Below are 27388 nucleotides of genomic sequence, written 5' to 3'. Positions count from 1 at the left end.
CCTTCATGTTGTGTGCTGATGTAATGAATTAGCCCTGTTGCCCCCATACACTTTCTTGGACACCTGGTGGTCTGGTAAGTTAAGGCACTCCAAGCATATGTAGTCCATTAGGGTCTCATTCCAAGAAGTGGTCAAAGTTTTTTTTGCTCCAGTATTGCTGCTATGGGTAGAGCAACAGATCACACTTGCCTTAAAAGTCTGAGGAAGTATCAGAATGAATGATGAACGAATGGAAGACTTTCTTCAGATTTAAGCAGTCATTGACGGGGAAACCTATTTTAATGAAAGAGCTGATGATGGCTACAGATAATCCATTCAGTTTGAAAACTCTCTTAAGCTGAGTAAAACTGCATGAGGTAGCAAGAATATAGTGAAAAATATGTGTTTGGCCTGAAGGATTAACAGCAACAAGGAACATAGGTTTAACCTACTTATAATGAAGCATTACTGTATGTATTCTAATGCTAAGCCTTTGTTATGGAGCCGTAACCAAGGGTGGTCGTTGAAGCCAGAAGGATCTCACTCGTGTCTGAACTCAGTGAACTTGAACTGGCCTCCTCCTGCTCATGGTCACCTAAGTCAGCAAGGAAATGTAAGAACAAATCTGTTATCAGTTATCAGAATAACAGTGTTAAAATTTACAGCAACAATATAAACTCAAATATTCTGGACCTGGATTCACAAATAAATTTATAATCAATTCTCAGCATGGTTGGTAAAAAATTTAACAAATTGATTTTTATATTTAAATCAGATTTTTTCATTTAAATCAGATTATTTTTTAAATCAGATTTTTTTTTTCCCAACCTTGTTTTTGCCTTTGGAAATTCTGTCAGAAGAGTACCACACTGGGTCTTTTTTTCCTCCCAATTGCTGCAATTCGTCCATTAGGCATGATTATATATCACCGTTCAAATAAACAGACTTACAAAATTGAAAATAATAAATGTGAATGGGAAGTGGGAGTAAGGCAGTGCACCACAGGCTAGCACTTCTTGGTATGGGGAAGGTTACTCACACTCAGGGTTGGAAAAAATGGCATATATATAAAGTATATATATATATATATCTATCTATCTAGGCTGCTTCCCCCAAGGAAAGGGAGGTAGCCGAGACAGGACGACACACTCTCCAATTACTCATCCATTCAAACACACACACATATATATATAATATATATATATATATATATATATATATATATATATATATATATATATCGTCATCATCATCAGCCGTTTGAATATCCACTGCAGGACCGGCCTATCCGGACCAAAGTCGGAAGGATACAGCCAATGTATCTCTACCAAGTGGCTTAGGCTGTCTAGTAGAGATTGTATGTAGGGTGAGAAGTGCTTGTAAGTGTAATTGTAGTTTAGGAATGGCTTTGGATGTGTGTGTAGTCTCTGAACCAAGTGTAATCGGCCCACTCAAGCCGACTGGGTGCATGCATACTTTATAGTATGCGACACTAGTTCAACCACAGCACCCCTTGTGTCCGCCAATGCAGTATGTGGCCAGGTGAACACTCCCAAAGTTTATTACCCTGGCGGGACGCGAACCCTGGCTCACCAGTGTACGAAAACGCACACTCTACCACAGAGGCTCATATATATATATATATATATATATATATATATATATATATTAAAGATTGAAATATATATATATAAAACATTAAAGATTGAAATATATACAGTATATAATTATATATATGTATATATATATATATATATATATATACTTTATACTGTATATTTTTTTCATTCATTCATTGCCAGACGCCATGTATCCCAAACGGGGTGGCCAAGGGCTTAGAGTTAATTGTTTTACAGGGAGGGGCACTAATCCTCCACCAACCCCACTTGACACGTAGGGATGCCAACAGCATCTGGTGTTCCCAGGCGGTCACCCATCCAAGTACTAACCAGACCCAACGTTGCTTAACTTCGCTGATCGGACGGGAAGCGGTGTACTCAACGTGATTTCAATCTTTAATATTTTATTTAAATCAGATTTTAAAATTTAAACTGATTGTTTTACTTAATTGGATTATTATTTTTTTTTTTTCACTTTTATGAAGACTTTTTCTTTGTGCTAAGCCTTTACCAATGTTAAATGAAATCATATTTTGGTATCATATATTTATTACCCAAAAGTTGCTATGCAACTTGAAAAGACATGACGCATTAAAGGCTTTCCTAACCGGAGCACTTATTATTATCAAAGAGCCTTCATTCCTCTGTTTTTTAATATTTGCCTTGTAATAAAAGGCAATCACTTGTGCCTGACTTGATCAAGATCAGTACAGGAAGAGTACAGGCAAAGCAGACTTGATGTATCTGTACTATACACATCCATCACATTCTGTCTTCTTCATTTTTACTGCATTTACATTAAAAAAAATCAATTTTAATTTAAATCATGATTTTTTCACTCTGATTTAAATCATTTTAAATCACAAGATTTAAATAATTGAATTTAAATGATAACAACCCTGATTCTCAACAATTAATTCAGCTTGTTGTTTGAAGAACAAGAGACATGGGAAGGTTGTGGACTCAACGTGTCTTGTACCTTCAGGGGAGGGGGGGAGCTTTGAATAATTTTTCACTCATAACTCAGATCTGTTTTTGAAAAAAATAAAAAAATAAAAAAAGTAAAGATATTGCACTCTTCTTGTCTTTCCTGCTAAAACAAATAAATCATAACAGGGAACTGATCATGTATGAAAAACTCTCCCATAGCTGTAAAAAGTTTTAATATATACTGGGGAGATATAAGAGCTTCAGTTTGACCTGGCCTCCTGAAGTGTCTCCCCAATGCAGTAACCAGCTTTTCCAAATTCTTCCAACTGAGCAATCATTTACAAGATAGTTTGTAAATCCAAGCCCAAGGCAGAAGCATAAGTATACAAACCTTGGACAATTTTCTGTGTTCGGCCAAGTCTCTGTCGGCTGATGAAGAAGACTGCAATAAAAGCCATCACCAGGGGGACAAAGATGCCTAGACTCATAACACTGCGGTAGTAATCTGAACAACTGTCGCCGTTACATGCCACCCTGTCAAAGCACATTATTATTATTATTACTGTTATTACCATCATCATCATCATTCAGACCCCCTTTCCCACACAAGGGCAGGGTGAGGTGGGGTCCTGAAAGCCAGAAAAAAATTAACAGAATGAGATATCAACCAAAGCTTGCTAAATGAAATGGGCCACACTTACCATTAAAGCTGCCAAAATCCAGGCTCCAACTGACATGTCACTACTTATTCCACGCATAGCTTTACATTAACCTATCCAGCAGTGTCAATCTGATGACTGTCATGTTAAAAAAGGTGAAAAACCTTGGTCATAAACTCTGCACAAAATTCATCCAATTAGTTCAATTGCTTGTCAGTTTCCTAAGCTTCAGGAGCTTCCATACCCCTCTCTCTCACACATTCATTTGCCATGTCTATCCACCTTGTTCTTGGCCTACTGTGCCTCCTCCCACCTTCAGACTTGATCAGATGTACCCTTTTCACCACTTTACTCACACCCATTCTCTCCACACATCCATACCATCTATGTATACTCTCTTCAGATCTGGTGTCCACAAACTTCCTTACTCTGCATCTTTCAAGAATCACATTATTTATTATCCTCTTAATTCTCTGCACTCCCCACACTTTTCTCAAGAGTCCCATCTCCATTGCTCTTACTTTTATTTTTTCATATTCATGCCACACCATAGTCTAACATCCATACACCAGACTAGACACTAAAATCCCATGCAAGTCTCTCACATCTGCCATACTCAGACCTCTGCTTCTTATCAAGGCCTTTACAGCACCAGCCAATTTTCTTCCTTGTTCCACTTTACTTTTCACTTCTTTTGCATATATACCTGTCTCTTCTATCACTTCACCCAATTACTTAAACTCTCTAACCTATTAAAGTTTCTCTCCCTCTCTCCATTCATTGTAACATTAGGAGTCATCTACTGTCTCAACAACCATCATTTACTTTCAAGGTAAAACACTCAAAGACATCTACAAAACTCCATCAGTCTACCAAACTTGTCTCCAACTAGCAAGCAAAACCCCATCATCTCCTTAGATCAGACTTGATACTCAAGCCTTCACCATTCATTACCAATACCATCCCTCCCTTCACTACTCATGTTTTTACTGCTCTCATAACCCCACCAATACAAAATATTGAACTGCCATGGAGACACCACACAACCTTACCTCATACCAACACTGATACTGAATCAGTCACTTAGTACAGACAGTCATCATTATGTCAAAAATAGTTCTGAAATACCACAGTTTTCATACAACTAGTGCCTGCACTGTGATTTAGGGGAATACTTGGCATATCAGCTTTATAAATGGCAATGAAACTTAATAGACAATTATTCTGCAAAGAAAAAAAAGAAAACAGTAACAGTGAGTACTTCCTGTACAAGCAGTTCTCATTATACAATAAGTCAAATATGCATTCCAAAACTTCACATGCTTTCCCTTTTAACTGGTAATGTATTTCTGGGAAAACTGAAGAATCAGCATTTTAGGTATCCACAGCACTTTAACCGGCAATATTCCTGTCATTTACTGCACACCTGAAGCAAAAAAGAACACACAAAAAGCAATGCTCATGATTTAACTTACTACTCTAAGACAACAGTGAACAGACAGCATCATGTCATCCTAACACTTTATTTCATTAACCCGCCCCGTCCCGACCACTTTGCCACCACTGACTCCCCCCAATCCCGACCATTTTTGGATAAAAACTTTTCTGGCTCAAACCTCCGCTTTTGGTGAGAAACATCGAAAAATCATGGAGAAATCGCTCACCTGAGGTTTAAAATACTCGATACAGGTAGCAGTACCTCCTCACCTTACTGTGTTTTCTATCAGGCTGGCTCCAAAGAAAACAAGTTCTATGGGAGGGTAACCATTCCACACCACTCATAAACGGTATTTATTTATTTATTTGGTACGAATTTATATGTAGTACGAGAGTATATTGGTTTTCACACAGTAATATAGGTAAATAAGCATTGTTTCACTCATCAAACACATCAACATACCTGACCTTTTTTGGCGACATTACCTGATCATCATTTCTCACTGTTTCTTCCTCTAATGCTATGTAAAGTTTGTCCTCCACATTGTCATCTACTGGGGAATCACTCTGGCCCTGAATTTCATACTGTGACACGACGTCTTTACTGGCCAGGTCACTGGTAACAGGTGAATTGCCGAGACAATGGCGTGTGGGGGGGGGGAGGTCATGCTGGGTAAGGCATTGTCCCTGCCTGGCATCTTGTAGAGGAAGGTATCCCGTGTATACATGCCAAAAATCACTCGCAAAAATTGAAAATTGTGCAAATTAGGGACCTTGCAATTGATTAGCATTTATGTACGTCAACGGGATTGGCAGTGACAAAAAGTGGATGTTCATTCACGTCAACGGGACGCAGCGGGTTAATACAGATGGTCTCCTCTTTACTGGTCACTCTTGATCTGGAAAATTACATATACACTTACAAGCTGAAGTTTTTAGCCACCCTTTAATACAGGCCATGGCTCAATGAAATCATTGCCATGGTTTCACAGTGAATGAAGACATGTTGTACAGTAATGTATTAAGACAGCAGTTTGAAGCTTTGAAGCTCTGGTAGACTGAATGAAGAACAGTTTATAATTACACTTTCACTTATTCAGTTAAGGAAAATCCAAAAAACAGGTCTTCATTACAGCCAAAATTAGTGGTAGAGGGTGGGCATCAACTAAGGTTCATGGGTGTGCTGTTGGGGAAAATGTTACAGTGTAAAACAAGACAGTAATTACAATACAGTGTCATTGATTATTACTAAATTACTACAATACCTTTACTTACATAATTTATATCTAAAAATCTATTAAGCCTTCACAACACAAATATTCTTTTCAAGATTCCAGACATCAATTTACAGCTGACTCTTGAGGCTTGCATAAAATCATACATTCCATGCTACAACACTACAGTGTTTCATTCTTTCATTCATTCATCATCTAATTTAGTGCTGTCCCACAAGAAATGTAGAAGCCAGGGGCCAGGCATGTTGGTCCTGACATTTAAGATGAGAGTGACCAGCCTCACTCATCCCTGAGTGGCATTATGTGAGCAATACACCCCAACCATCCCTTGGATATAAACGTGCATCAGCTCAATTGAATTGCAGCACCTTAACTACCCACTGAACTACCAGATGCCATAATTTGGTTATATGGTTACCACCCAGCATAGTAAATGGTTTCCTAGTGTACAGGAAACCATTTGGCTTGTCACTCAGTGTAGAGTCACCTGTAGACAAAAGGAAGATGAAAGAATGAAGGAAAGAAAGACAGAAGAGGAAAGAAGATAGAAAGAGAGGAATGGGCAATCACCCGAGTGCAGCACTACATTAAACGAGTGGATCACTATCATTATTATCATGACTATTTCTCATTAATAAATTGGCTAAAGACAATCCATAAAAAAAAAAAAACAACAAAAGCAGAAAGATCAACAGAGTACCCAGCAATGCAGGACATACCCCGTACAGTATATACAGGTATATGGTACCGTATATATTCACTCATTGCTCTGATCTCTGACATTCCCATATACAACAATAACACTGTGTTAGAGTTGTTGTTGTTGTGGTCCCAGGCTCATCTGGACATAAACCCATGGACTGCAGCCTCAAACTGTTCTTCTCCCTGCAGTCCACCATCCCCTCAAATGGATGGAGTTGAGGGATGTTTGATAATTAGGCAGCAGAGCCATCCAATATTGGTACCACCATGTGATGGTGGGTAAGAGATGAAAGCAGAAGGGGTAAAAATGGTAAAAGCTAAGCACAAACTGTACTGCTCCCATTGGTGTCTATGGGACTGAAGGCTAAGTTTCCATATTCTGGAACATACGAGTCAGGAGATAAACCTATGCCCCTGACAACAATTTTCACAGGGTATGCTGCTGATAATTCTCCTATTTTCACACATTTTCTTTTTCTGCATCCTACCTCACTTCTCATTCTCATCCAGTCCCTCCATTTCATACTCAGTCTCTCCTCACCCTCTCTCCTTTCACCTGAATCTCATATTCTTCTAGTCAATTGTCTCCACTAAACCACCAGACTTCCTAATAATAACAGTAATAGTAATAAAAATAAAAATAAAAATAATAATAATAATAATAAGAAGAAGAAGAAGAATTGGTGGTAGGTGGGGGCACTCTCCATCCACTCACATGATGTAGTGCTGCCCTCAGGTGTACGCCATTTTCTCTCTTCCTTCCATCCTCTTCCTTCTTTCCTTTAGTCTTTCCTCTTCCTTCTGCCTATGGGTGACTTTACACTCCCTCTTGTCTTTCTTTCTTTCATTCTTTCCTCTTCACTCTGCCTATGGGTGACTACAATGAGTAAGAGGCCAAATGGTTTCCTGCACACCAGGAAACCATTTACTACACTGGGTGGTAACCATACAACCAAATTATGGCACCTGGTTGTTTAGGAGGCAATTATAGTGCTCCAATTGGACTATGCCTGTGTAGGTTTATATCCAAGTGGTGGTTGGGGTTTACTGCTCACGTTAGGAGGGCTGATAGGAGGTTAGTGAGGGATGTTAAAGTTATAGGAAGTGAGGAATGTGTGCAGCAGCACAAACTATTGATTTGTGATTTGGTGCTTAAAGAACGAGTGATGAAAAAAAGGACTCATGTACCTAAAAGGAAGATATGGAAGCTGGAAAACCAAGTAGTAAGGGATGCCTTCTATAGTGAGATGAGGAGAGTGGTGGCCGAACACGGAGCTGTAGACAAAGGCGTTAATGAACAGTTCAGAGCCCTCAAGAACAATCTCTTGAGAGTTACTGATGTAACATGCAGTTGAACAGGAGGCCCACCAAGACATCAAGTAACTTGGTGATGGGATGAGGGTGTAGAAGCTGCAGTTAAAAGCAGGCTCTTCTGGGAAAGGAAGAAGGGTGATAACAAGAAGGAATACTTGGCTGCCAAACGTAGCGCAAGAAGAGAGGTATACAGGGAGAAGTCTGAGTCACAGAGACTTTTACTTGATAACCTTAATCATGGGGAAAGAAGAAATATTATATTTAAGGTAGCATATCAGATGAAGAGGGATAATCGGGATATTATAGGTGAGCAGTGTGTGAAGAATGATGAAGAAAGGGTAGAGATGAACAGTGGGGCTATTAAAGACGCATGGAGAAAGCATTATAGCCAGTTGTTGAATGAGGAGTTTGACTGGGACAGGGAAGGTTTGGAGCCAGCAGATCCAGTGTTCGGCCCTTGGCCTTTGATTGACACTGCTACTGTGAGTGAGGCAATAGGCAGGATGCAGGTGCAGAAGGCAGCAGGTGTGTCTGGGTTGACTGCCAAAATGTTGAAGGCCTCAGGAGATATAGGGGCGTGGTTAGTCACTGACCTGATAAATATGATTATATATAAGTGTGTTGTCCCAGATGATTGGCTGAAGAATGAAATTGTAAATGTGTATAAAGGGAAGGGTGATGCCCTGGAAAGAGGAAATTATAGAGGTACAGTATAACACTTTTAGATCAGATAATGAAGGTAATGGAGAAAGTTTTAGAAGGTATGTTTAGAGAAAGAGTGAATATTGATGAGATGCAGTTTGGGTTTATGCCAGGCAGGGAGACCACTGATGCCAAATTCATTGATCGACAGCTTCAGGAAATATATACTGGGAAGAAAAGGGATCTGTATTTTGTTTTTGTTCATTTGGAAAAGGCCTTTGACAGAGTCCCTAGAGAGGTGGTGAAGTGAGCAATGAGAAAGCTTGGTTTGGAGGAGTGGCTGGTTAGGGTGGTTATGGCTATGTATGTGGGTGCTCCCACCCAGGTAAGAGTGAATGGAGATTTGAGTGATGAGTTTTCTGTGAACGTTGGTGTGCATCAGGGGACAGTTTTTAGTCCCATGTTGTTTATCATGGTACATGAAGCCCTCTCACGTGACTTCAGAAATAGACTCCCGTGGGAGATGTATGCTGATGATTTGGTGTTGACTGCAGAGAACGAAGGGGAGGTGGAGGAAAGATTTAGGAAGTGGAGAGATGGTATGGGGTGCAAGGGCTTAAGGATAAATGCAGATAAAACAAAAGTGATGATATCCAGAGTTGGTGGTGGTACTGTCAAAGATGAGGGAGAGTGGCCATGTGCAGTTTGCCACAAGGGCGTGGGAAGTAATTCCATCTTGTGCAGTGTTTGTGATAAATGGGTGCCCAAGGGGTATCAGAGGTAGACTGCAAGATAATGCTGATTTTATGGGTACGGTGTGTCAGGGAAAGCAGGTGGAGACTGTCAGGTGTGAAAGGATTGAACTTGCTGGTGAGTCTCTTGAGTGTGTGGAAGAGTTTTGTTATTTGGGAGACATGTTGTGTGCTGAAGGTGGGGCTGAAGCTAGCTCTGTGGCTAGGGTGAGAAGTGGTTGGAAGAAGTTCAGGGAGCTGTTGCCTCTCCTGACAATGACAGGACTTTCCCCACATGCTAAGGGGTCTTTCTATGCAGCATGTGTTAGGAGTGTAATGCTGTATGGTAGTGAGACCTGGGCAGTAAAGGAGGAGGATATTCGCAGGCTCAGACATACAGAAATGACAATGATCAGGTGGATGTGCAGTATGTTCCGGTATGCAAGGTCTGGGGGGGCTGGGTTTACGATGGAAGAGTTGAAAGGTAGGATGGGACTGGAGTGTATTGGTGTTGTGATGAGGAGAGGTAGATTGAGATGGTTTGGGCATGTGGGGAGGATGGGGGATGATAACTGGGTGCAGAAGGTGAGAAGTGTTAATACTGGGGGTGGGGTTATGAGGGGTAGACCGAGAAAGACATGGGATGAGGTCATGAAGTGTGACCTCAGGGTTAAGGGACTGAACAGGGAGGCTGCAATAGACCGTGCAGCATGGAAAGCCGCCATTAGGTGACCAAGGCCGACACATGCAAGCATGTTGGAGCCTTCAAAAACCAAAACGAAAATGAAAACGAATGCCACTCAGGGATGAGTGAGGTTGGTCACTCTCATCTTAAATGTCAGGGCCGACTTGCCTAGCCTGGGCTCCTACGATCCTCTTGGGGCAGCACAGGATTGGATGATGGATGGATGGATGGATAATAATAATAATAGTAATAATAACAATAATAGTAATAATAACAATAATAATAATAATAATAATAATAATAACAATAATAAAAATAATAATAAGACTAACCGAGTAAGCTCCTGGATGACCACAACTGCCACACCATTCACAATCTTGTCCGTGAAGCTCATGGATCCGTAGACAAAAGCTGAACTGTCCTGAAGAGGTTAAAAGTGTTATATAATGGCTGACGAAAAACTCGGGAAGGGTGAGAGTGGAGGTAAGGAATTAAATCAAGGTATGAAGGAAGGAGTGAAATGAAGAAGGCAGTAAGATTAAAATATGGGAGGGTTGGTAAAGAAAGTACTGTACTGGTACTGTAAAAATATATAAGGATAAACAAACACAGTAAAAGCAACCACACCAACATACCGTATTTTGACCAATAAGTGTAGCAGCGAGGGCAAGTGAAAGTACGACCATGAGTGAACTGGATATTCCCCACATCACCGCCACACAGTACACTGCCCACTCTGCCATCCAAGGCAGCGCTGATAGTGTGCTTGCCACCAGACCCACTACAATGCCCACCACCAGGCTTGACTGAAAAAGATGCTTGCTGTATGGTATGCTGACATACCCGATATAAAAATTTTAATCCTTGCCACTGACAGATTATTTCATTCAAAGAGAACACCTCTAATGGGGAAAGGCTTAGAAAGAATTTCTATAACTTCTTCAGTAAGATCTATCTATCTATCTATTGCCAGACGCCTCAATCCCGTTTGGGGTGGCCACAAACAAATCGCCTCCAAGTCGCCCTGTCCCCCGCCATTTCACTGCCCTGCTCCCAACTCACACCCCCCTCTCTCATATACCTCTCCACCCCATCCCTCCATCTCATCCTCGGCCTCCCCCTCCCTCTTCCCCCCTCCACCTCACTCACATACACTCTCTTCGTCAGTCTTTCGCCCTCCATCCTCTCCACATGGCCAAACCACCTCAGTGTGTTCCTCATAACGCTTCAGTAAGATAATTTAAGCATTTCATTCCTGCATCCACCAGACAAACTTACTGGGCTCAGCAAAGACCTCTGATACAATACAACAATTAAAAATAATTCCCATTAGTTGCACTCACTCCAGTCATGTCTTTTCTATTATCATGACAAGATCCAATGTTTTTCCTTGTATCAGAGGAGACTTCTTGTACTGAAAGCATTGGAAAGAGATTTCTGCTATTTACACAGTGGCTTCATTTACTTGCTGTACTTTCACAACTAACATAGACTTATCCCATCCTGCCTTTCCCTGCCTTGTCTTGTCTTGCCAGTCGCTGCCTTGTCCTTCCCTACCCTGCCTTGTCCTGTCCTTCACTGCATTGTTTTGCTGTAACTCTTCTGTGCCTAGTTCTTCCCTGTCCTGCCCTATCAAGCTCTGCTCTGCCCTTCTTAGTATTGTCCTGTCCCTCTCTGCCATGCCATACTCTGTCCTCTTTTCTTCCTCTATTGTGTCCTTCTCAGTCTTATCCTGCCCTGTTCTGCCTCATTCTTGCATGCCCACCTTCTTGCCAAGGAACCTTCTGAGGAAACGGAGGAGGAATGATGAGCCAACTCCTGACAGTGACATCACCATAGGCACCACTGCTATCAGTTCCTGCAGTCAATCACAAATTGTGTGGTTAGATAAAAAATTTAATCAAATGACATCATATGTTTTGAAAATTGTATGGTCAAGTAAATTATCAAATCACATGGTGCCAACTGATTTGGATACTGTATTGAATATAAGGACTTACAAAAATTCATATTTTGTGACTTCCTCAGTTATTATTTTCAGCTATGAAATGTGTATGGCTAAATTATCACCTTCACAATCTTATCACCACTATCCCAACCATATTTCCCAGTAATACACAGGGTGAGAGGATCCAAAAACAGGCACAAGCCAGGACGAAGTAGTACCACCAACAGAATGCCCAAGAAAATCTATCAAAAATAGCTGCTAATGTCATTACTGTTGTTGTTGTTTAATTCCAGTCTGTCTGGCTGAGCAGATCCAATGACCACAGTAAGCAACTGCTTTAGTGGAGCCATCCTACAGGTACACTACAGTACATACACCATGTATGAAAAGTTTTACAGCAGAAGAGTGACAAGAACAGTCGTTCTGTTTCAGAACCAAGTATATCGTACTGTATAACACATAATATTTTAAGAAAACTATTAGAACTAATATTCATGAATCTCCAATTATGATGCCTATATTACAAAATACAATCCATTAATATGAAAAACTACCACATTAAGGCAGTGCTACTGACCTGGCGTGTGTGTAGAGTCTCCTGAAGGTAGATGGGCATGTAAATGTTGGCTAAGTTGGCTACCAGTCGGGAGCTTGCATACAGCACACTTACCTGCAATAAACACAACATTTACCTTGGGATACAAACCTACCTGTATACACACATCATCTGTGAGTCTACTCAGTACAAGAAGTATATGAATACTATGAAAACTTTTTAAGAATATATTGCTGAATAATACCGGTAATGACAGTCCCAAACATCAGGCATACAAACACTCATCATCATATCAAACTACAGCTACTCATACAACATAATACCCAACATCTGGAAGCATGGCACTATCATTACCATAGTCTGTAATGCTAGGTGTTTTAGGGTCGGCTTCCTGTCCCTCTAACGCCTAGTGTGTAGCTGGGTTCTCTTTCTAAACCAGAGCTTAGACAAAATAAGAGAGAGGCAGGACACAAAAACTCAGGGCAACAACCTTACACGTGTATTGCTAAATTCTACAGTGGAACGGGCAGATGTTACAAATACAGTTGTAATGCTAAGTGTTTTAAGGGTCAGCTTCCCGTCCCTTAAACGCCTATAGTATGACAAATCTTAACTGGCGGCTAGGGTGGGGCACAAAGCTCTGTACAGTGTTGCCACGTTTTCCATACGAGTGATGACCTCTCTCTCTCCTGGGGGAGATGTGCGTCACCGTGGGGAATTTTGTTTCTTTTATTAGTGACTTTTAAACTTATGCTTTCATTTCTTTATTTTTTTATTATATCTAACTATATTTTAAAATATTTACTATTGTTTTACATTTGTCACCAGATGACCTCGCTGGTGCGGCGCCATGATTTGTTTTTATTCAGTCACTCTCTCCTTTCTTCCTTCCTTCCTCCATCTCTCCCTCAACACCTCCCCTGGCCTACCTTCCCCCATCCCTCTCTCTCTCTCTCTCTCTCTCTCACCTGGAGGAGATTTGTGTCACCCTGGGGAATATTGTTTCTTTTATGAGTGACTTATAAACTTATGATTTCATTTCTTTATTCTACATAATATCTAATTATATTTAAAAATATTTATTATTGTTTACTGATTTAATCAGTTGCCCGTAATTCAGTGTTTTTATAAACTGCCTATCATATAATCAATCTCTCCATTCCATCTGTATGCTGGATGGGGTAAAAGCAAGAATTAAATATAAAAGGATGTTTTGGAAAATGCATCAAACAAACTTTCTGGTACTGTAATGACAAATTAAGGTCTAATATTTATTAATCTGTGTTTTACTGAAAGAACTGGGTCATTCACAGCTTTATACCAAGTTGTGGTTGCATGAGCCTAAGTTATGAGGGAGGAATGTGTCTCCCAGGCGACTAATCAAATCAACCTGCTATTCTAACTACACCTGGCCATCAACTTTACTGAAACACATCAAGGATCATTAACAGGCTGAGAACAAATGCACTACAATATCACCTGATAAAACTGCCTCTCATATAACCAGTCTCTCCACTCCATTTGTATCCTGGGCCTGGTCTCTCCTCCTTCTGTCTCATTTTGTTGCCCCCCGTCCACCCCAACTTGTTGATACTCTGTTTGCTGCCTCCTTCCTCCTCCGTTCGTTGGCTCCGGCGTGAGGGCATGGAAAATGATAGTGAAGAAGATCCCCACAATCAACACAGTTACAGTGATGACCTGGTGATGAAACCAGTGAATACATCATCATTAACATCTCATCTTCATAAACTAATTTCAGGCTTATTAAGAAAGGTTAAAAATACCATCAGCTTGTCTTACACCATCTTCTCTTTCAAGGTGTAGGGGTTCAAAGTACAACTACCTGTGCTGCAGTTTGCAACATAACATGGGACACTGACCTACACCCTAAAGGGTACAGTAAACATGAATAGTATTGTTACTGCCGTTCCAACGCACTGCATCTTATTTCTCACTCACAGAGTAGGCAATGCTTTCTAAATGTTCTAACTGACATGAACGGTATAAGATCACATGATGACTTCCATCTACGATGTCTGTTCGGGAAGTATCCAACATTAGGCTCTAAAAAAGTAAACAGCTAACCTAGGACACTAATCCCCCTCAAAGTAGGCCCATTCTGACTTGACACTTGTACAGTAGCACAGTGTTCTTTCCACTGCCTGAAATATTTTTCAGAGTCAGTTTTCTGTATCTCCTGTAGTGGTTCATCACATTCATCATGATCTTGTCTCATTTCAAATTGGGAACCCTTCAGCAGAGTGTTGAGCTTGGGGAATAACCAAAAGTCACATGTAGCCATGCCTGGTGAGTAGAGAGCCTACCCGACCTGCGGGATGTTGTGCTTGGCCAAAAATTTCTGAATCAGTTAAGAAGAATTGGCATGGGTGTTGTCATGGTGTAGCTTCCAACTTGCTGCTTTCCAAAGGTCTGGTCTCTTCTACCGAACGGCGTCACAAAGACGACGAATAACGCTGAGGTAGTAATGTGTTCAGAGTCTGACCTGGTGAGTATTTGTGATACACAACACCATGGTAATCAAAAAAAAAAAAAAAAAAAAAAAAAAAAAAAAAACAGCGAGTGCATTACACCTTGCTGCGGACCTGATGTGTTTTTTTGGCCGAGGCGACCCTGGATGCTTCCACCAGGATGACTGTGCTTTGGTTTCTGGGTCGCACTCACACACCCAAGTCCCATCTCCAGTGATAACAATCTTCAGAAAGTCTGGATCATGATTTGTCTACTGCAACATGTCTTGAGCAAAGTTCATCCAAGAGAAGAGATCATGACGAATGCGACGAAGCACCTGCAAGAGATACCGAAAACCGGCTTTGAAAACTGTTTCAGGCAGTGGAAAGAACGCTGGGCTATGTGTGTCAAGTCAGAACGGGCCTATTTGATTGGGACTAGTGTCCTAGCTCAACAGGTTAGCTTTTTAAGAGCCTAAGGTCGGACACTTTCTGAATAGATCTTGTATGTCAAACTCTCCCATTTCATCCTGTGGTACTATTCATTAGTCACAAATAATCACAGAATTATGTAAAACACCCAATATGGGAGAAAAAAATTCTTTTCAAGTAATGAGTGTGTAATTTAGTGGCTGTGTAGTTAAATGCTATAAAAGATAATGGAATCCAGGTTGACTTCCAATTAAACAACAAAAATATTGCTGAGTCTGAGGCCATGCTCAGCATAACAACAAATGCCATAATACCAGTTAAGGTACAGTAGCTCCCTCTGCTTAGAAAGCTGCCTTGTTCCCCCAAAAAATTTATCACAACTATACCCACTGTGAAGCAAAGAGTTGGGGTGGACTATTTCTCCAGCATCAGAAAGTGGTGATCCTCCATCCATACTGATTAGCTTCCCTTCATGACTCATAAAACAAAGCCTGACTGTGCACGGTAAAGATGCAACCCCGTGTCTGGCAGGTACAAACCAGCTGCCTCAGTACTGTACATGTATACATAAATACAATGGTAAAAGATACAGCCTAAGCTACTACAATAACAATGATGATAGGTAAAACAGTAACATAAATAATATTAGTATCAAATATCATTATCAATAATCTAACTGTAAGCTCTATGAATAAATCACAGTATGCATAAATAAATGGCATGAGTGTAATAAGAACAACACAAACAATATAATAAGATTCCCTGCTGACCTTAAAACTGCCAGCATCACCCGGGTCAATTGCCCTCCGACCAGTGCTGTCTCCCTGCGCCAGCACAATCCATGCCACCAGGTACACCAACACATCACTGCACACATCAAGGATGTACCTGTGCATGGACAGGGGGATTAGGCATGTGCAGGAGATGGGGAGGCAGGGTGTGGAACAGATGAAGGAGAGGCAGGTGTGGGAGGGGAGGGATATATGGGACAAGTGTGGAGAAAGTTAGGTGTGTGGGATAGGTGTGGGAGGGCAGGTGTGTGGGACAGGTGTGGAATGAATGGGGTATGAGGACAGGAGTTTGAGAGAGGTGTGGGGTGACAGGGGTATGGGACAGGTGTGGGATGACAGGAGTGTGGGACAGGTGTGGGATGACAGGGATATGGGACAGTTAGGAGATGACAGGGCTGTAGGTCAGATGTTGGATGACAGGGATGTGGGACAGTTGTAGGATGACAGGGGTATGGGACAGGTGTAGGACATCAGGGATATAGGAAACTTATAGGAGAGCTGGGGTGTGGGGTTAGTGTGAGAGGGATGGGGTGTGGGACACGTGGTGGAGAGCTGGTATGTACGACAGGTTTGGGAGGGCTGGAATGTGGGACATGTGTGAAGTAGATGAGAGTGTAGGACAAGTATGGGATGACAGGTGTGAGGCGATGCAGGAATGTGGGACAGGTGTGGGGAGGCAGGTTTGTGGGACAGGTGTATGGGACAGGTGTGGAGAGGCAGGTGTGTAGGGAAACATACAGAACAGGTATAGGAATGCAGGGAAGTGGGACAGATATGATAGGTGTGTGACAGATGTAGGTAAATGATGGTGGTATAAAAGGGATACTGATGCATGAAGAATGCATGCACAAAATGCAAAGGAGTATAAGGGAAAGCAAACTGCAACATGCCTACCTTTTTTTAGGCCATCTGTTATAAGGTAAGCTTTAAAGTATGGCAACCAATCTCAGCTGAAGAAGAATACAGAAAAGCAGGAAGGCAGGTGTGAGGGGTGGTGTGTGAGGGAGGAGAGTGGGAGGTGTGTGTATGAGAGAAGCAGAGGGCAATAGTGTAGGACAGGTGTGGGAAGGCAAGGGTTAGGTAGGTAAGCATTAAGCAGGTGTGGGATGGAAGAATGAGTGCTATGGAGGTGCAGAAGACGATGCATGTATGTGTATGAGGAAGATGGGTGTGAGTGGTAGATGATTAAGACAAGTACTGTAGATAAATGAGGTACCTAAGGGAGACAGACAGGTAAAGGAGGAAGGTGTGTGAGTGAAACTAATGTATGTGAGGGTGGGTGTTGCTTAAGGAAGGTGTGTTATGTGAGGAAGTATATCAGCTTGTATGGAAGGTAAATGTCAGATGGAGGTGTGTTAGTGTGTTAGGTATGCAGGAGGTGAAGGTGTGTCAAGAGTAGGTCCATAAGGAAGGCATGTGTGTGGGACAGGTGTGTTAGGAAGGCAGGTGACTATACATTATAAAAGGGGACATCCTGGTCAATGGGAAAAATTTTTTCACATATACTGTAAAACCAAAAATCAAAAGGAACAGAAAAATGAAATCAACTACAGCAAACAATCTCTCTCTCTCTCTCTCAAGACATTTAATCCCAGAGTTCATCTAAGGTGGCAATGACAATAGTGTTATTCCTCCATAATCCAAATTAAGGGGGGAGTTGCAATGTTGAGAAGAGTTTTAATGTTGACGAGGCAAGAAAAGTGGTGTGTGGAAATTCTTAAGCCTTCTTGGAGCTTAGAAGTCTTGCAAGTGTGTCTGGTTAAGGTGTAAGAGGAGAGTGAGAGATGGGGGGGAAAGAAAAAAAGTGAAGTAAGGTCATGTGTGAGGAAGAGAAAAGGATAAAATAAATGAGAGAGCGAGAGAGAGAGAGAGAGAGAGACAGACAGACAGACAGACAGACAGACAGATAGACAGACAGACAGACAGACAGACAGACAGAGGGGGGGCCAGGGGGAGGAGAATAAGGAAGATAATGAAGGAAGCAGAAAGGAAGAAGCGGATCAGGGATTGGCGAGGGATGGGGAGGGAAGGAAGGAGGGATGGGAAAGGAGGTGAATGAGGGTGAGGGAGTGCAGGTGAGAAAGGATGAAGGAGGAGGGAGGAGGTGAGGTAAGAGTAAGGAAGTGGTAAGGGAGAGGAAGAACAGTGACGTAGGTAGGGTGAGGGAGGGGGAGGGGAAAGACGGAGCTGAGGTGAGGGAGAGAAGGGTATGGGAGAGAAAGAAGAGTGCAGTAGGTAAGGTTAGGGAGGAAGGGAGAGAGGGAGAAATGGTGAGGTGAGGATGGGGTTAGGGAGAGAATGAAGGGTAAAGCAGGTAAGGTGAGGGACGGACGGAGAGAGGGAGAAATAAGGGAGAGAAGAAGAGAAGTAGGTAAGGTGAGGGAAGTGAGGTGAGGTGAGGTAGGAACATGTGATAAAAGGTGTGGAATTTCAAGTGGCTAGAACTTTACACCAGGTTGGTTTTGTTCTCTCTCTCTCTCTCTCTCTCTCCACTGTTTCTTCCTTCCTCCCCTTTTGTCCATCTCTCACTATTTTCTTCTTTCTTCCTCCTACCTCTTCTATTTCCTACCCTTCCTTCTCCCTTTTTTTCCTCTCCTTCTGCATGTTTCACTTCATTCTCCCCTTTCCCTTCCTTCCCCCATTCTCCCCCTTTCTCCTTTACCATCCTCTCCTTCTCTCACTTTCCCTCCTCCCTCTTCATCTTTTTTCTCCTTATTATCTTTCTTTCTTCTTCCCTTCCCTCTATTATCTTTCCTCCTCCTTTTTTTATTTTCACATACCACTCCCCTTCTCACCTTCCCCTAGTAAGCTAACACCTCATCCCCTTCTGAACAGCTCAGCCCCTCCCCCATACACAACAAAGGGGGGAGGGGAGTCTGCCTCATCTCACTCCATCTCTGACCTGTTCTTGTATTACTTCACTACTCTGTCTGGTTCTCTGCCTGTTTCTACTCTCATTCTATCTTAGGGTTGCCACTCTTTCAAACTACCATCAACTTCTTCCTCCCATTCCATCTCTAGAGTGCATTTTTACTACTCTGCTTTTCTATATGGGTCTCTGCTTCAATCTGACTCCATATCTGGGTTGCCTCTATGTTACTTTAGTCATCTAACTGGTTCTGGGTCCACCCAGACTATCTTTCTAATTCAAGCTCTAGGATGGCACTGTTATAATTTTTTGCCTACCTCACTACCTCACTCCATCGCTGTGTTGTATCTAAAGTACACTGCTTGCCTGTTTACAATGCTGAGTGGTAACCATATAACCAAATAATGAGGTGATGTGAAGCACACTATGGTGCCCATGTTAACTGGGTGGAAAGACGTAAATGTGATGTCCATCCAGGAACCAATCTTCCGCACTCTTCCTCAAGCCTTGTTGTGATAAGATGCTGTTTGCTGTAAGGGAATATCAGTTTTCTGCATAGACTGGCCCTACAGAGGCAACTGTTTGCCTGTGGTTGATAAGTTAACTTGCCCAGACAGACTGTGGTTATTTCCTCTTCCTGTCACCCTCAAATGACCTGAATGGGTTGGGGCCTTTTTCCTTGTTATCATTTTCTTAGATATTCAGTATTACGAAGGCAATGGGCACGGGAATGAATATGGTTAGTCTGTCTGTCTGTCTAGTCAGATCTCAAACACCCCTAAAAGTAGTGCTCTTCCTCATCAACACTAAGTCCTTCTTGAAGATGGTTAAGAACAAATCTTTAAATTATGCAAAACTTCATCTATCATCAGTATTATCATTCATGCTCAGGTTCACATTATTTCAACTGGCTGTGTAGTATGCAGATATATGAACAAAGCATACACAAAAGTAGGGAAATATATTGCTTTAACTATCATTTCAGCCTTTAAAATTCTTGAATCAAATCTACAGCATACAGCATTCACAAATATCCTTCATTTTCATTAAGTTAATTTGTGATACATGTGGGTAGTCATTTCACCAACTGCCATTTTGATAATAGGGTATTATCCTTGTCATATGCAACTCATTACATATGGTATTTCATCCATCCAGCTCATATCCTTTATCAGTTCTTTTGCCTCAGCAACATCCAAAGTTCACTGTCTCATACCATGTCTTATCAACTTTTTCTAAGCCTTCCATGTCTTCCTAACCTTCAAACTCACTCATATACAGTAACTGTATATCTTTTCACCACCCAAGTTGGAATCATTCTCCCTGTTTCATTATGTCATCTCACAACACTGTTTTATCTTCTGTCTCTCTTATGTCTCTTGATACAACTTAGTTCAATATACACATGCCCACGTAATATCAACACACACTCCACAACTCTCACCCTTGGCTTTTCAGGTTCATGATGTGTCAGAGGTCACAGCAGTTGATGTGGGATGGCAAAGGATTTTATGCTGGCTACAAAGACTGGTCAAGATAAGAAAAATTATGTGTTTCACTAAACATATCTCTCCTCACACCTGTCTCCCCAAACACCTGACTTCCCCACAGACCCAACTTCCCTACATAACTGCCCTTTCCACACACCTGTCTCACTACCACACTTGCCTCACCACTACATACCTGATCAAGTTGAGTTCCTCACGCTCAGCCTCATCAGGTGTTAGGTCAGGTATGAGGGCCAAATGGGACACTTGTACAGAAGCCCAGCCAAACTACAAAGAAAAATACTTGTTCACTCTTTGACTGACAAGAGTAAATAATCTAGTGGTAGTTTGAGTAAAACCTTAGCTGTGCCAGAAAGAGTGCTGAGTTTATGTTAACCTCATTAATACATCAAATACAGTACTTCATTTATACTTAAGTAAATCCTAAATAGTTTGGACACTGTTTTTGTGAATGGTCTGGACACTGTTTTGTGAATAGTACATCCCACTATCATTGCTAATCTCTAGTGTCTTTAATTTATCTTTATTATAAGTAATTCGCTAGTACATTACTATTCTCAAATACCTCGTTATCTTTAAGTACATATTATTCTCTGTTCATCAACATAACAGTCTATTTGTACATCTATCTACTTACCTATCAGTGTATTTTCATTTTTTACATCATGAAATCACCTGCCCACCCCTTCTTGCACTAGAGAATTTCTGCATTTATGGGGTAGTTCTCTAATGCATGTGGGGAAATCGAGTGGGCCTTTGTGCTGTGTACTGAGGTGATGCATTAGTCTCGTCTAGTGAGCAAACACACTATAACTGGGTGCAGCCCATAAGGCTCTGATTCAACGGGATGCTTGAGGTTTACTGGTCACATAATGTGGCTAAAGGGTGGGACACTGTTCATTATGGCTTTACTTGTCCAGACTGAGTGGCCTAGCCCTGGGTCACTCCATTTCTGATGGGGGTGATGGATGGATGGCCACCCTTACCAACCCACCCACCTGTTAACCCATCAGTTGACCCATTAACCTGCTTTCCTTATCCACCAACAACCTACAGTACCTACAAATGATTTTATTCACCAACCTACTTAGCTCACCTGTGAATAAACTGACCAACCTGTCCATCTTATCTACCCACACTCCAGTTTACCCACTTACCGGACAATCTGTCTACTTAAGTTACCAAACTGCCTTCCTACTTTCTCTCTTGTACAGCCACTTGCTGCTCAACCATTAACCCACCAACCCATCCCAGCCACTGACCCTTCTAGAAGGGAGATCAAAGCATCAAGAAGCACGACATACTGCTATGTCATTACCGGCCCAAATTGTTGACACCACTGGCCCAACTATCTATCCAGTCATGTACTACTTACTCGCTGACTCACCAATTCACCTAATTTACCAAATGCCTAATTACGTACTTATTTAATCACTGACCCACCACCTCACAACTCACCTATCTACCCAACTGCCTAACTATTTACTCATTGACCTACCAATTCACCCAACAACCCAACAATTCACTCACGTACTCACACACCCACCTGGAAGAGACAGATCATGCCACCAAGGAGAAGAGTGTATGCAAATCCCAGAGCATCCCAGCAGGCCCCACACACCATGAAGATGAAGGGGAATGACACCACCACACACACACTGCCTAGGAAGAAATGGTAAAATAAAACAATTTAACCTGAAACCATACAAAATATGTGCTAGACTGGGATTAACTTCAAAATCCATCAATGGCTAACTATGATTATTAATATTTTTTTCGCTATGCCTTCAATTCCTTCGTATGTGGACAATGGTGCTGCAATGAATTGCTTACCCAGACCTACAGTATTCATTCCTGTACAACCCCATGATGTAACGTATTTGATTAGAAGAAAGAAAAGTTGAACTGTCATTATATGACCAGGCCTGCCAAGCCCAGTATGATCCCAAGGAAGAACATAAACCTAGACAGACCCTCACAAGGAAGAAATCTGGATCCTTCCAACTGAAGCAAGAGACACAATATTAGAACAGCCAAGCTGTTTATTGCTGGACTCTATAAGGCTCTTGGCCTAAAATGGTACGAAGAGGGCCTAAGATGACCACAAAAAAGTCATACTGTGAATCTGACTTTTAATAAAGAATCTTAAGATATTTATAAAACATTCCCAACTTAAGAATCTTTGTGAATATGACTCAGACCACTAGGAAACATCGCCTTGCATTTAGTCAGACACAGGGAAAACTGCTAACTTCAACCTGAGGAGTCCATTCTGGTCTCGTTTTCTCCTGATTAAAATGAATGACTCAGAGACTAAAGTGTTAGTATGCTGGCCTCTGCCACCAACAGGGTCCTACAATAACCACGCCTGACACCAAGATCTACTGTACAAGATATTCAAGGAGACCAAATACTAAAATTTCTCTCCTCTGTCTCAGCATGACTAATTACCTTCATTAACAAAGACCATGAAGCTGGGAGAGAAAATGAATCTAAGGAATAAAAACCAGGACACCAATGAAGTAATCCTTCTGCTTACACTGTTAATCTTTTCTCTCTGTTGGGCTCCTCCGATCACAACCTTATCACCTTAACCTGTCCTATCGCTCCGGTACAGCCTGTGGACTCTCCAAAGAAACGTCGTCTGTGGTACTTTGGACCTGCGAATTGGGAGGCCCTCAGGCAGTACTTCTTTGATTTTCCCTGGAATGATTATTGCTTCCATGGCCGGGAGCCATCTGAGTGTGCCTTGCACATTACGGAGGTTATTCTCTTGGGCATGGAAGCATACATTCCTTTCTCATATCCTCTGACTAATGCAAGAAAGCCTTGGCTTAATTACGCTTGTTCTAATGCTGTCCGCAACAAGGAGAGGGCCTATAAAGGGTACCTGAGCCAACCCACCCCTGAATCACATCTTTTATACATTTCTGCCCGGAATCGTGCTAAGTCTGTTCTTCGCTCTGCTAAAAATAATTTCATCCATGCTCTCAACTCTCCAACTCGAATTCTTCCCACTCCTTCTGGCACCTTGCCAAAAACCTTTCTAACAACTTTCCCTCATCATCCTTCCCTCCTCTTTTCTACTCTGATGGCTCTGTAACTATTTCTTCTTCTGATAAAGCAGATCTCTTCACTCAGACTTTCTCCTCCAATTCCACCTTAGACGATTCCGGTGCTGTTCCTCCATCACTTCCCCCCTCTGACTTCCTCAAGGCTGACATTAAAATTTCTTCAACTGATGTATTTTCTGCCATTGCTGGCCTCAATACTAATAAGGCATATAGGCCTGATGGAGTCCCTCCTGTTGTTCTCAAGAACTGGACTTCTGTGCTTACACCCTGCCTAGGCAAGCTCTTTCGCCTTTGCCTATCTACTTGTACCTTTCCTTCTTGCTGGAAGTTTGCTCTCATTCAGCCAGTCTCAAAGAAGGGTGACCATTCTCAACCCTCTAACTATCGTCCAATTGCTTTAACATTGTGTATCTCAAAAGTTTTCGAGTCAATTCTTAAGAGAAAAAATTTAAAGCATCTTTCCTGTCACAACCTTCTTTCTGATCGTCAGTATGGGTTCCGTCAGGGACACTCCACTGGCGATCTTCTCACCTACCCTTCAGACTCCTGGTCATCCTCCTTTCGGGACTTTGGTGAAAGCTTTGCCATTGCACTTGACATCTCTAGGGCTTTCGATCGAGTTTGGCATAAATCTTTAATTTCCAAACTGCCCTCTTACGGTTTCTATCCTTCTATCTTTGCCTCCATCTCTAGCTTCCTTTCAGGTCGTTCTATAGCCGCTGTTGTAGACGGCCATTGTTCTTCTCCTAGATCTATCAACAGTGGTGTTCCTCAGGGCTCTGTCCTATCACCAACTCTCTTCCTTTTATTCATCAATGACCTTCTAAGCTGTACATTTAACCCTATCCACTCTTATGCTGATGACTCCACCCTTCACCTTTCCATTCGGTTCCCGCAACGTCCATCTCAGAAGTTACTTCAACAAACAAGGGATGAGGCTATGGCACACCTAATGTCTGACTTGGCTCGTATCTCTGATTGGAGTAAAAATAATCTGGTTGTTTTTAATGCATCAAAGACTCAGTTTTTACACCTATCAACCCGACAAAATCTTCCACAGGTATACCCACTAATATTTAATAATATTCAGCTTAATCCTGCATCATCCTTGAACATGCTTGAGGTTTCATTTACTGGGGACTTATCTTGGAAAGATCATATTACATCTCTTGTAAAATCTGCTTCCAAGAGATTAGGTGTGCTAAGCTGACTCCATTCCTTCTTTACCCCTGCACAATTGTTGACTCTACACAGGGGTTTTATCTGCCCCTTTGTGGAGTACAACTCTCATGTGTGGTGAGACTCCCCACATCAGCTCTTCTCAATAAGATGGAGTCAAAGGCTTTTCGTCTCATTAACTCTCCTCCTCTTACTGACTCCCTTCAACCTCTGTCTCTTCGTCGACCTGTTGCATTTTTATCTCTTTTCTATCGCTACTTCAATGGTCACTGCTCCTCTGAACTGTCTGCATGCATTCCTCCATCTCTATGATGGGCGCATAGCACCCGTCTAGCAGCAAACTCTCATCCCTTTTCTGTCCAACTCTCTAATGCAGCATTTCTTAACCTTTTCCGACCTCAGCACCCCCCCCTGTAATAAGGTCTCAGTCCAGCACTCCTCTACATCTGGTTACTGGGACTGCAGTTGCAACACTACTGCAGGGTTAAAGTGAAGTGAAGTACTGCCTAACAGTTTATTTTATGGTCTCAAAAAAAAAAAAAAAAAAAAAAAAAAAAAAAAAAAAAAAAGGATGCCAATACAAAGCAAATTCAGTAAGAAAAAATATAATGCAGCATTTTCCAGCACCTCCTAAAATTGATTTTAGCACCCCCTGGGGGTGCTAGCACCCCAGGTTAAGAAACGCTGCTCAAATGCAAGAGTTAACCATTACTCCCAGTCCTTCATTTATGCAACAGGTCAACTCTGGAACTGTCTCCCTCTGTCTGTATTTCCTGCTTCCTATGATCTCCAGTCTTTCAAACACAGTGTGTCCAGGCATTTTGAAATGATCGGATCTTGAATTTGGCTCTCTCTTGTATTCTGTTTTTCTCTTGGAAGGAACAGCAATTGCGGGCTGGCCTTTCGTTCCTTCTTCCTCGCAAAAAAAACAAAAAAAAAACAGGAGAAGGACTAGAAGACATGTCATACTATGTATCACATTTTATTCTTCTATACTTCTAATATTCTAGCTACTGTCACATGTTTCTGGCTTGTCACCTTAAGTATGGATGAATTAATGTGATTTGTATGTAGTTTCTTCAGAATTACTTCACACTACCAACCGTCACCATGCATCAGTGAGCTTAAGAAAGCCAGGGAGTGGGGGCTCTTTGTTTACAGTGCTTCTCCCTGACCTGAGATGCCCTAGAGCATGTATGATTCAATCTCGACTGATTTCTCGAGTATATGCAGCCTTGGGAAAATAGTAGCTCCTTGTCGGACATTACCTCTCTTCCTCCACACACCTCATCTTCCTTATTCAGACCAAGCCATTTGGTATTACTAATGACGAATCATTTCTGTTGAGTATCTCCCGACATTCCTTCTTGCTTTACATTATCATCATCACTATAATCATAATCATAACCCTTTTCCTATAACTATGGGTGGGCAGGATCCAGCGAATGGGAACGGGGAAAACAAAATATAGAATTGAAAAGCAGCTTATGAGTTCCGTCTTTTTATGTTCATGTATTACTTAGTACTGTTGTTTTTATCATCACCCTAATCCTAGTCCCACTTTTCTACACTGACCTGGTAAGATTCAGACATGAAAAAGCAAAAGCACAAAAACAGGAGAATAAAAGATATCAGATAATAAAGGTACACACAAGGCTGCCATCTTACCTATAGCGTGCCAAGATTTGCGACGCCCATAAGTGCAACATGAGAGTCCACGGTCACTCTGCAGTCCTATGAGTGGAGTGGCCAAAGCATCAGCCACCTGTCCCAGCATAAGGAAAAACCCAGACAGACCACGGTCCAGCTGAAAGAGTGTGTGACAGTGAGCAGGTGAGAGAGGGAGAGAAATGATGAAGTACTGAGAATCAGGAGATGGAATAAGTGTCGGGGATATATCCAAGTATTGAGAATATTTTATGTCACCCCTCCCCAATACTATGCCTGAATAATATAAACATAATGATCTATCCATCATTATATCTATTACTGCTTGATCAGGAGCGTAAGGGTCCGGGGCTGAGCTACTTAGTCCAGACATTTATGGGGAATGACCAGTAACTTTTCCCTAAGCGGTATTAGGTGGGCAGTAAACTTCAACCATTCCTCAGAAACAAACCATTATGAACCATATTTGGCTGGACTGGGTTAATTCACCTTACCATCAGGCATCCACCTGGTTACATGGTTACTAGCCAACGTACAAGCAACCACTTTGCATGCCGCCCAGTGATTACCTAAAGGTAGAACAAGTTAAAATGAGTCGACATTGGGATCCCCCAACGACAGTATATAATAATAATAATCATCATCATCATCACTAATAATAATAATAATAATAATAATAATAATAATAATAATAATAATAACGATAATAATAATAATAATAATAATAATAATAATAATAATAATAATAGTAATAATAATAATAATAACAACAACAACACCTACAAGCCCAACAAACCTAAAGGGTGAAACCCATGGCCAAGCAGTGGTGTGGGGAACTCACCTGCAGTACGTACTGGAAGTAAACGAGGAGGTAGGTGAACCACATGGAGGCACAGAGGTCATTGAACACATGGCCCACACCGTACCCATACCTCACTTTACGACTCAGCGCCATTTTCACC

The 27388-nt window shown here is 41.7% G+C and overlaps 1 protein-coding gene, 1 long non-coding RNA gene and 1 pseudogene across 2 annotated transcripts in view; all 3 read right to left on the bottom strand.

The window, feature by feature from the left end:
• Window positions 1-27388, bottom strand: part of LOC145390064 (uncharacterized) — a 258037-nt gene that overhangs the window by 228792 nt on the left and 1857 nt on the right. The gene's annotated exons all lie outside the window — the stretch shown is intronic.
• LOC145408959 (major facilitator superfamily domain-containing protein 12-like) lies at window positions 209-27388 on the bottom strand. Its single transcript, XM_080279565.1, has 12 exons — window positions 27268-27388; window positions 26427-26565; window positions 22052-22167; window positions 20681-20772; window positions 16108-16225; window positions 13917-14135; window positions 12459-12551; window positions 11699-11791; window positions 10569-10739; window positions 10266-10354; window positions 2920-3062; window positions 209-574 (listed from the first exon to the last, which is right to left on the bottom strand). The coding sequence occupies exons 1-12, from the start codon at window positions 27379-27381 to the stop codon at window positions 465-467; spliced, it is 1497 nt and encodes a 498-aa protein (XP_080135691.1). The 5' UTR covers window positions 27382-27388; the 3' UTR covers window positions 209-464.
• LOC145416323 (5S ribosomal RNA) lies at window positions 1880-1998 on the bottom strand (annotated as a pseudogene).

This window comes from Coenobita brevimanus, chromosome 1 (genome assembly GCF_032717465.1).
Source record: "Coenobita brevimanus isolate Jiangsu-jjx chromosome 1, ASM3271746v2, whole genome shotgun sequence".
Lineage (NCBI taxonomy): Eukaryota > Metazoa > Arthropoda > Malacostraca > Decapoda > Coenobitidae > Coenobita > Coenobita brevimanus.
Note: the sequence above shows the minus strand (reverse complement) of the source record. Positions and strands in the feature narration are given on the sequence as shown.